The 10736-nt window shown below is 47.4% G+C and overlaps 1 protein-coding gene across 2 annotated transcripts in view; it reads left to right on the top strand.

Moving 5' to 3' along the window:
- The first annotated feature begins 211 nt into the window (after positions 1–211).
- Positions 212–10736, top strand: part of CSMD1 (CUB and Sushi multiple domains 1) — a 2034404-nt gene continuing 2023879 nt past the window's right edge. For both annotated transcript variants that reach the window (XM_031669914.1, XM_031669913.1), the window contains exon 1: positions 212–1201. In XM_031669914.1, coding sequence (XP_031525774.1) covers positions 1117–1201 — 85 coding nt within the window. In that variant the 5' untranslated portion in view covers positions 212–1116. The remainder of the gene's footprint in view (positions 1202–10736) is intronic.

The raw sequence follows: 10736 nt of genomic DNA, 5'->3' as shown, positions 1-10736 counted from the left end.
TTTTATATATAGTTTCATCAGAAGCTGTGCCAACATGCCGGCTCTCATAACCAGACCATAATATTAATTCTAGAGACTTCTTCATGTCACATTTTATCTGAAGCTGAAGTTTGGGCATGGCTAAGGCTAACACAATCCGAAGTCAGGAAATTTGTAAATATGTGTAACTCCTTGCAAATAGTCCATCTTATATATATACATAGGAATAGGAATATATACATACATATATGTGCGTGCGTGTGTGTGTGTGTATTCCTCCCTTGGAGTTGAAGCTTGTGCCCTTTCCACCTGCATTTCTGATCTAAGTTAGGCAGGGGGCTGCTCTCTGGTCAGCAAGGAAGGGAGATCAAAGAATGGAGGCCGGCCTCTGCCCCTGCAGAAACCCTCCAGTTTGCTGGAGTTGCCGGATTGCATTGCTCCTCCCCGGTGTGCGGCGTGGGCTTCCCCCACCCGAGCGCCCAACAAGTCTTCCTTCTCCAGCCTGCGCGCTGCTGCGCTGAGGCCGAATGAAGCGCAGCACGGTGCTGGCAGCCCGAAGCCCCGAGGCTGGGCTCTGTCTGGGGCTGCGCCGTGCCCAGCCTCGGTCCCCTCTCTGTGGGTAGGGATGGTTGAGTCCAGCCTCCACGGCAGCGGCTCCTTGTGCCACTAGCAGCCCGTCTTCTGCGCTCTCCGCCTTTTCTCTCTAGACTGGCTCTCTCCTCCCCCCGCGCCCCCCTCCCCGCATCTCCCACTCGCTGGCTCTCTCTCCAGCTGCCTCCTCTCCAGGTCTCTCCTGGCTGCGCGCGCTCCTCTCCCCGCCTCGCCCCCTCCCGCAGCCTCGCCGCCTTGGTGCCTTCCTGCCCGGCTCGGCCGGCGCTCGTCCCCGGCCCCGGCCCCGCCAGCCCGGGTCTCCGCGCTCGGAGCAGCTCAGCCCTGCAGTGGCTCGGGACCCGATGCTATGAGAGGGAAGCGAGCCGGGCGCCTAGACCTGCAGGAGGCGTCGGATGCGCGGCGGGTCTCGGGACCGGGCTCTCTCTCCGGCTTGCCTTGCCCTCGGGTGATTATTTGGCTCCGCTCATAGCCCTGCCTTCCTCGGAGGAACCATCGGTGTCGCGTGCGTGTGGAGTATCTGCAGACATGACTGCGTGGAGGAGATTCCAGTCGCTGCTCCTGCTTCTCGGGCTGCTGGTGCTGTGCGCGAGGCTCCTCACTGCAGCGAAGGGTAAGACGGCTTGCTCCTGGCCGGGGAGGCGGTCGAGTCCTCGGAGGCCCCGTGTGCGGACGCGAGTGTGCGTTTTGAGGACCGCAGGGTACGGAGTGGCCGCCTCTGCCCGGCGCTGCTCCATCGCCGATGCTCGGGGAACGCGATGCCCGGGAGGGAGCTTCCATCGCGCTCTCCCCAGCCCTCCTGGGCCCCCGCCCCACCCCGCCATTCCTTCCCCCTCTCCTGGGCTCAAAGGAGGTATCTCTTTTTCTCGGCGGTACAGGGTGTCAGGGAGAAAGGAACCCAAGACGAGTTGGGCTGGAACTGTGCTCCGGCGGGGCGGTGTTGCCTCCTCCGAGACGTGGACTCCACGGGTCGGGGTGGCTAAGGGGCAGTTCCCAGGACTTTCTCCCGGACCCGACGCGCCTGGAAAAGCGGCCCGGGTGAAGCCGGCCTGGAAAGTTCGGGCTCTCTACGGGGTTTTGGTACCAACAGGCAAAGCTCTCCGCTGGCCCGGCCTCCTCGCACCCATACACCCCATTCCTCCTCTCCTCCTTCCCTCTCCAACGTCCTCAGCCAGCGAGGAGTAGCTGCCTCTGGAAGGTGGCCCCCGCTTTCCTCTCCCCCGGACTTCGCTCCTTGCAAGTTGTAAGGTGTTGGCAAGGGGCGTGAAACAGGCTAGGAGTTCTGGACCGGCTTCCAAGTCAGATGCATTCACTGTGGGCGCAGGGGTATCCTCTTTCCACCCTGGTCAGGGGAAGGAGTTTCTCTGGGTGCTTTCTGGGGCTTGGGGTTCTGTGAACTTGGTTTTCTCCCTGAATGAGTTGGGGAATGTTTTATCCTAAGTAGCCTACAGGCTGTGACCTCAAGGCTGGCAATAGCTTGTGCACTTGTCTATTCTCCGGGAAAGAAAATAAGCTCTCTTTTGAGAGAGGGCGAGAGAGGGAGAGAGACAGAAACAGAGAGAGAGAAAGAGAATATTGATTGATTTTCACATTGGAAATACCTGCCCCTGTCCTCATTTTTAGCCTCCTTAGATGCTTTCTCTATAGTCTGCACTTGGACAGATATTCCCGGGAAGATGTGTATCTACACAGGGGTTTCCTTTCGTTTCATTTTTAAAGGATGGAGTCCAATCTTAGGATTTTTTTTTAATGGTCACTTGCTTTTTTCCCTACATAAAATTTCCCCTTCCTCTCTAGATTCTTCCATCTTCTTTTCCACCCATTTCCTTTTCCTCCAGTGGTCCAGATGGAAGAGTGATTGGCAGGGCGAAGGAGGACTGTATCTGGTTCATTAGGAAACTCCAGATCTGCCTGGAGAGCGGGGGAGAGACGTGCCTGCTGGGCTTCCCCTCCCTGCGCTTGTCTCCACGGGCCGTCCAGGGCTCGGTGAGAGCTGACCGCTTAGCACCAGCTCCTCCTCACCCTCATCCACCCTCACAAGGGGGTGTCTGCGGGAATGCGCCCCGAGATCCCGGGGAGCGCAAACGATGGGTCTTAGTCACCCAAGCTTGTGGTCGCTTGGGATTGGGGAGCTTCCTGCAGACGCCGACCCTCTGCCCACCCGCCCGGCTCGGTCCGGATGCCTTGGCCACTGCCGCTGACATTGCTGGCTGCGGAGGCACCGCCGGCTGAGCAGGGCCCGGCTGGCAGCGGCCTCTGGTCAGCACTGGACTGGCTGGGAATTGGAAGGCGAGGCAGCTAAAGTCTAGGGCAAAGAGGGTTGTGCCCTGTGAGGTGTGCAGGGGCGTGTGTGTCGCAGCGGGGAGAGGGCAGGAGCCCAAGGGACAGGACCTGGCTTTTTCCAGTCAAGCCCCTGCGTAGAGAGGAAACACCTGCCATGCAACTCCGCAAAACTTCCCGCCCTTTCCCCTGCACTCCAAGCCTATCTGGGCCCGGGGCTTCCTTCTTTTCAAGCAGGCAACTCAGCCTCTGAGCTCACTCTCGGTTCCCCCGAGTTCCGCGCGCTCCGGGCTCCCTTCCCCCGCAATTAACAGAGGTTGCTGCGTGGAGACGGCGGCGGCCCTAGCTCGGCTGCTTAATAATCCGCACACGTGTGTGCCGGGCGGATTCCGCCCCCACGCGGGTGGGCTGCAGCGCTAGGATGAGGCTGAGGCGGAGGCGAGAGGGAGGGTGTGGAGGGGCAGGTAGTGGGCGGGGGCTGCTCTGGCTGCTTCTGGGGTGAACAGGGCAGGGGGTGCAAAGTCCTGGGTGCCTCGGGCCCTGCGGGGCAGTCCCGTGGAAGAGAGCTCCTCTTGGGCGCTGCAGGCCCCAGAACCTGGCTGCAGAAGCCGAGAAGTGGAGCCCAGGGTCCCAGGCCCCTGGCGTGCATGGAGCTGGAGCGGTGCTGTGCGCCAAGTGTGTGCGCGCGATGGGGGTCCAGGACGCTCGGACGCAGCTATCACTGCGCTATTGTCTGGCCCACCCGGCGGTGGGACCGTGGAACTCCTTCATTAACCCCACAGGGACCAAGGGCCGTGTCTCCTCCGCGCTTGCGGGGTCAAGTGCGAGCTCCTGTAGCGGCCTGGGAAGGGGCTGCAGGCAGGAAGGGGGCCGGTGACGCCAGCGCCGGAGTCGCCTTTTGTGCGCTCTGGCTATTGGGGCGGGGTCGCGTTCCCCTTGCCTAGCAAAGCCGGGGTGACCAAGGTCGGGTCTCCCCCGGGGGCGTCGGCGCTGGGCCCCGGGGCTCGGCAGCGCGCTCCAGGGCCGACCGGAGGCGCTTGCGCGCAGCAGGGCTTTCCCGAGGAGGAGCGCTCTGGCGGGAGGGCTCCCGGCCACTGCCGTGGGCAGCTGCGCTGCGCGCGCCCAGGTGGCGGCACCCGCTGTGGCGAAGGCAGGCGCAGAGTTTTTGATGCGTGGGGCATAATTCGTGACCTGTTTGCGGAGTCGTGAGGCTGGAGGCGGTCGCAGTTGAGGTCACTGAAACCCGTTACTGTGGGTACCCGAGTATCAGCTTCAGCTGATGGTGCTGTACTCTTCAATAAAGCGTTGGGGGTATCGAAAATTCACTGGTGATTTCCTTTTTCTTCTTGATTATTAATGGCATCATAAAGGTTGAGTCCCAAATGTGCGTTTCTCTTTAAATGCCTTTTGTTCAGGGATCAGGGGAAAAGGAGTAAGGCTGTAAGCATTTTCATCTAGTAAACAGGAATATTAATTCTGTGTGCGCTGGCTCGGATCTGCCCCTTTACCTGGGGCTGATCTACTGGCTGTTTGGACAAAGTTTGCTTCTCAGTTGTTTCTTGCATATGTGCAGCCACGAGAATGCAGGTATTTGCATACAATTACTTACCCAGAAAGTGTCCTAAAGGAGAGCACACACAACACTACTAGCCCAGAGCAGCCTCATTTTGAGAAGCCCAAAAGAGAAAGGTGGAACATTCCTGAAAGGAAGTAATTCAAACATTCCCTTACCCACCCAGCAGAGATGTGAGCACGCACTGCTGGGTTTCCAGAGAAACCCTGGAACTCCACCGCGAGCGGGGTGTACCCTCCCATACCTGCATGGTTTTAGATGAGTTACCTTATTAAAGACTCATGTCACCAAGAAGGATGCTAAGACCTTTAATTTGCTGGTCAAATTCCTGTATGGCAGAGCCGCACCCCATACACTTCCTCCTGATGAAGCCAGGACACTCCTGTGAAGAAGATACTTTCACAGGAAACCCCTAATCCCCATCCAGCAATAAAAAAAAAATGGGCCGGATGCCGTGGCTCACGCCTGTAATCTCAGCATTTGGGGAGGCCGAGGTGGGTGGATCACCAGAGGTAAGGAGTTCGAGACCAGCTTGACCAACATAGTGAAACCCCATCTCTACAAAAAGTTCGAAATTAGCTGGGTGTGGTGGCGCATATCTGTAATCCCAGCTATTCAGGAAGTTGAGGCAGGAGAATCCTTTGAACCTGCAAGGTGGAGGTTGCAGTGGGCTGAGATCCTGCCATTGCTCTCCAGCCTGGGCAACAAGAGCGAAACTCTGTCTCAAACAAACACTTAAAATGAAGTTAATATCTCTGTAATTACTGAGCAGGTCATGTCTTTTTCCTGTTGCATTATCAGGATATTATTATTAATTACTATGACTTCAAATCAGAACTGGTCAGCAGAAAGCTATTCAGTGCTTCTGGAGCACTCATGTCGTTTGGGGTTTTAAGTCCTTGAAAAGGTAAGCAAAAGGGAGGCTTTCTTCGGAAGTGACAGGTTTTGTGAACTTGAATAGCAGGGCAATGAGGTCTCATCAAACAAGTCCAGAGAAGCAAATGGTGGGTAGGGCAGGGTGGTAGAATTCCCCCACGTCTCAAGCATCTCACTGGCAGAGGCCTAGGGAGGAGAGGGAATGGCTATTTTTATATTGGCTTTCAGCTGGCCAATCATGCTTGATAAGAAGACTGCCACAGCCACAGTGCTAAAGCTCCTACAGGCAAAAGCAGCTCCTCCTGGGGGCAATGCTTCCTTACTCTCCAGTTTATTGTGTCAAGCAAACACCAACACAGCTTTGAAAATGTCAAGAAAATGGTTCTGCTTCCTTTAAGAAATAGATAAACAAAGGCTCGGTGGCTGGTCCGTGCTTATAAGCAGACGATACAGCAAACCCAGTGTAGACATTTCTAAGCTGTCACAATGCAAATGGCATATTAAATACTCTCTATTCCGCTGAATTTTAAATGTGCCTCTGGTAATTTTTCTGCTGAGCTCATAGTGAAAATAAGCCATTACAACTTGCATACATGCAATTTAAGCTACATTTTCCCTTTGGCCTTTTGTATGTCTTCTGGTTGAGCTTACTTCCCTCTGTAAGATAACTAAGAAGTTGCATGCGTAGTTGCATATAGTGAATGTCAAGTATGTTTTTTTTTAACTTAAGTTTTATTTGATCAACTAATAAATCAGAGGAAGATATTTGAGTGAAGGCAGAGATCTTCCACAGTCTACAGTATTTGTATCTTTGGGTTGTATGGGAATATTACAAGCCTGTTGTCTCCTAGGATAGGAAAGTGGGAACTTGGACTGAGAGACCAGCAGCGGTAAACATCAAGTCCAACCAAGTTGACACTGTGGCACAGCCACGATAGCAACCAGGGGCAGAATTTTTTTTTTTTTACTGTAGTACTAGCATGGATATGCAACCTGAGCTGAAGAAATAGATGTTTCAGCTCTACTGAAATGAATTAATGCTCAAAGAACTCAACCCTTTTACACTGACCTTCAATTACATGATCATTGTGCTTAGCACACTTGTTGTCCATTCCAGAAGAGCTGATCAGTATAAAAATCAAATAATTGCACTTAGGTATTTATGCCTCAATGCAAGGAAGTAAGTCTTTTCCCTAAGGACTTTAAAATGACCTTAAGTGACCTTTGATTAACCAGTATGTCTGTATTTTGGATGGACTTTAGTCCTTGATACTGAGGTTGGTAAGTAACAGAATTAAAATTCGCTTTACAGGAAAAAGAATAGAAGGACATTGTATAATTGAGCCAGTTGGAATTGACTGATTATAGGGAGCTTTATGGAAATAATGCACACCTTGTTTTTTCCCTGCAGCAGATCAACCTCTTTGGATGCAGAGTGTGAAACACTTCTCTTTTCTGAGCTCAGCTGCAATTTTCTTTAAACCATTTGTATCAACCAGTACTTTCTGGGAGAGGAAAATGCCACCAGTGCTTTAGGGAAGTTGCAGAATCTTTATTTATCCTCAAATATCTTTGTTCTATGGAGATGAGAGATTTCATCATCCATTAGGCACCCTGTCTCGTCCACCAACTCTAATGTGTTGTAAACATTCCACTGAGAAATAACGTTTTAACAAATTAACTTCAGTTAGAGTCAGTGTCACTTTGACCTACGGTGGCAACGTTTATCCCCATCTGAAATTTGTTTGGGGAATGAAAAGAAAAAAGATCATGCAGGCATATTTTTTTTTTTTTTTTTGTTAAAAATAACTTACATATTTTATTTTACTGATACATTTTGCAGTTTATTGGTTGGAATCCTGAACTAGTTTTAGCTTGGTAAAAGTTATAAAAGGGAAAGGAATATTTCAGTATTTTCATTCCACCCAAATATACTTGGATCCTTTGATACTTCTATCTTAATGCTCATAATTTGATACTTGATGCTCATAATTTTAATGTAATTTTGCCTCATCCTTTGTAAAGTGGAGAGTAATGCATATAATACTATGTTTTAAATGCTATCATTGTACTAGACATGAGATCAAGAAAAGCATAAACATGAAGGAGTCAGATTGTTGGCCTCACTTCCCAGTTTTTTTCACTGTATTAGGATTCTCTAGAGGGACAGAACAAATAGGATAAATGTATATATAAAGAGGAGTTTATTAAGTATTACTAACTCACAGGATCACAAGGTGAATCCCACAATAGGCTGTCAGCAAAGATGTGGAGCAAGGAAGCCAACAGTGCAGCCTTCAGCCTGTGGCCAAAAGCCCAAGAGCCCCCAGAAAACCACTGGTGTAAGTCCAAGAGTCCAATAGATAAAGAACTTAGAGTCCGATGTTCGAGGGCAAGAAGCATCCAGCACAGGAGAAAGATGAAGACTGGAAGACTCAGCAAGTCTGCTTTATTCTAGCCACGCTGACAGTTGATCAGCTGGTGCCCACCCACATTGAGGGAGGGTCTGCCTCTCCCGGTCCACTGACTCAAATGTTAATCTCTTTTGGCAACATCCTCATAGACACACCCAGGAACCATACTTTACAACCTTCCATCCAATCAAGTTGACACTCAGTATTTTAAATTATATAAAATATCGGCCAGATTCCAGTCCTTTTCATTTTTTACTTTTTGGCTGAATATATTTTGGAGAGCTTCAACCTCAATAAAATTCAAGAAAAACTAATATGATGTGGATATGATAACTACAACTTTTTGTCTGAATTATTCAGATAATTATAAACCATGAACCCTGATGGAATTAAAGCAACTTTGCAAGGCACTGAGCATTTTCCTAAAGTGTTGCAGCAACCCTCTGCTTTCCGTACTGAACATGCCTGTCACCGTTATCATTATAGCTGTCAAAGTTAGGGTGGGCATGACACGCAGTTTTTGAATACTCTATGTAAACTTTGTGTGCATAAGAATTACTTGTTTCAATCTTGATTCAATGCAGATTCCATGGCTTCTTTTCCAAATGATTCTCAATAAGTGAATTTTGGATGGAGGTAGAAATCTATTTATTTACTACCCACGCCCATCCCAGGTAATTCTGATGCAGATAATACATATAATCTCACTTAGGGAATGCCACATTGGTTAGTAGATAGTAAAATATGGCTTCTAACTTTGAGATGGTAAAAATGCAATGGATATATTTGCATATGTGTAATACATGATGTATACTATATGCATTTATCTGTATATAAACATTATATATTATATATTTTAAATATAGATAGAGTCTATCGATCTGTCATCTCTCTACCTTCCTTTCAATAAAAGTGATCAAAATCTAATAATGTTTTCACTAATCCTTCACAAACAAATTAGCTCACACTGATTTCATGAAGAATATACCACACTATGAAATAATGCAATTAATTCAGAAGAATTTCTTCCTTATCAGTGCCTCTGTTATCAGTATTCATCATTCAATGCTGTTTAATCTGCCTTTTTAAAAAAAATAGTTTTACAACAAAGCAGAGGTTCAAGCTCCTTCTCCATAATGTTTATATTATGGGGAGACTTCAGGGATAATTATGCTCTTTCATATAAAAATACTGTTCGAGTGGATTACTTTTTTCTTTTACTGTTTAGTATACTCTGATATCATTAGTGTTATATAAGAAAGGGCTGAATGTTAGATTAAAATTTGAATTATTTGGAGAGTGATCTCTAATGAATGAAAAAACTTTGAAATTAATTATAAATCGTAGGCAGTCATTTTCAAGATGCCTGAAGAATGCCTATGCCTCTATTTAGAGATACTTTTTCCTCCTCTTCTTTTTTAACGGAAAGTGTTTTCATTGATCTCTAACAAATGAGTAATTTTCTTCTACCTGAAGTTGATATTCCTGTAAAGGATGTGGGGGACTCTCATCATTTCCCTTTCTATAAAATTACACCTCTTTGATAATGAGTTACATAACTGTGGTTCCTAAAATCTTGCCTGGCGGCGCTCTGAGTAAATTTTCACTTCCTGTGAAAATGGTGGATTCCACTGAACTTAGAGATCTTCACTTTTATCTCAAAGGATGGGCCTTATGAATGTTCAAAGTCCATCAACAATTTTAGTCACCACATTTCAAACTATGCCTTTTATTTGGTAGGAAAGTAGTGTACTTTGATGTATAATACAGCTGGGATAGTTGAGCATTGCAGAGTATGATCGGCACTTCACAAAAAGAAGAGAGACCTTGGCAAACTAAGAAGGGTCACGTTTTTACAAGAAATTAACTGAATTCATCAGACAATTTCTGCACACTCCAAATGTCTTGCATTTCTTGTTGTGTCTCTTTCCCCCTTTCTTTATAAAATAGAATTACTGTGGACAATGTCAGACCAATCCATCTGTGAGGGTATTTTGTTGTTGTCTTATGGTTTCAGCTATATTCATGAGGTTACATTTTACTTGTTCAACATCCATGCTCCATTTTACATGGAAGCAATACAGATTTTAAATATCATGCTCAATACTTTAAAAAATATAAATAATATCAAGGGAAATTCAGGTGAGAGCAGTCATCTTGTTACTGTTAGGTGGAATTAGTTTTATTGATTAATGTGATCTGGGTAGAACTACTGTCGTTTAGGGATGATATACACATTTTTAGTCTGATATGATCCTTAACAATGATGACTGGGGATAGGAAGAGAATTGGGAAGACTTGTCTCTTAAAAAGGATTATAGTCATAATTTTGCTCACTTAAAGAATTATGGCATGTGCCAAACAGAATCACTCAATTCAGTCTAACTGTAATACATGAGTCCTTCCTATTCACCTACATCATATTTTTTTAAAAACTTTTATTTTAAGTTCCAGGGTAGATGTAAAGGATATGAAGTTTTGTTACATAGGGGGTTATTGTACCAATTATATCGTTACCAAGTTACCAAGCCTAGTATCCATTAGTTACTTTTCCTAATCCTCTCCCTCCTCCCACCCTCCACCCTCCGACAGTCTCCAGTGTGTGTTGTTCCCCTCTACGTGTCCATGTGTTCTCATCATTTAGCTCCCACTTATAAGTGAGAAAACGTGGTATTTGGTTTTCTGTTCCTGGATTAGTTTGATAAGGATAATGGCCTCCAGCTCCATCCATGTCCCTGAAAAGGACATGATCTTGTTCTTTCTTATGGCTGCATAGTATTCCATGGCTACATCACATTTTTAACAAAGAAGTTGAATCTCTGAGTGCTTTCTAGGAGTTTCCGTTTTGACTTCAGAAGAACACTAAAGTCACATAATTTGTATTTATTCAAATATTAGGCTGTGTGATAGAGACATTAATGTCAGGTACCTACTGGAAATTCCACTGGAAGTTGAAAGTTTATAGAACCTCAAAGTGTCGTCGGTGGAGCCTGCTTAGGCTCTTC

The sequence above is a fragment of the Papio anubis genome, chromosome 8 (assembly GCF_008728515.1).
Source record: "Papio anubis isolate 15944 chromosome 8, Panubis1.0, whole genome shotgun sequence".
Lineage (NCBI taxonomy): Eukaryota > Metazoa > Chordata > Mammalia > Primates > Cercopithecidae > Papio > Papio anubis.
The sequence above is the reverse complement of the archived record's forward strand: the minus strand, read 5'-3'. Positions and strand labels throughout refer to the sequence as shown.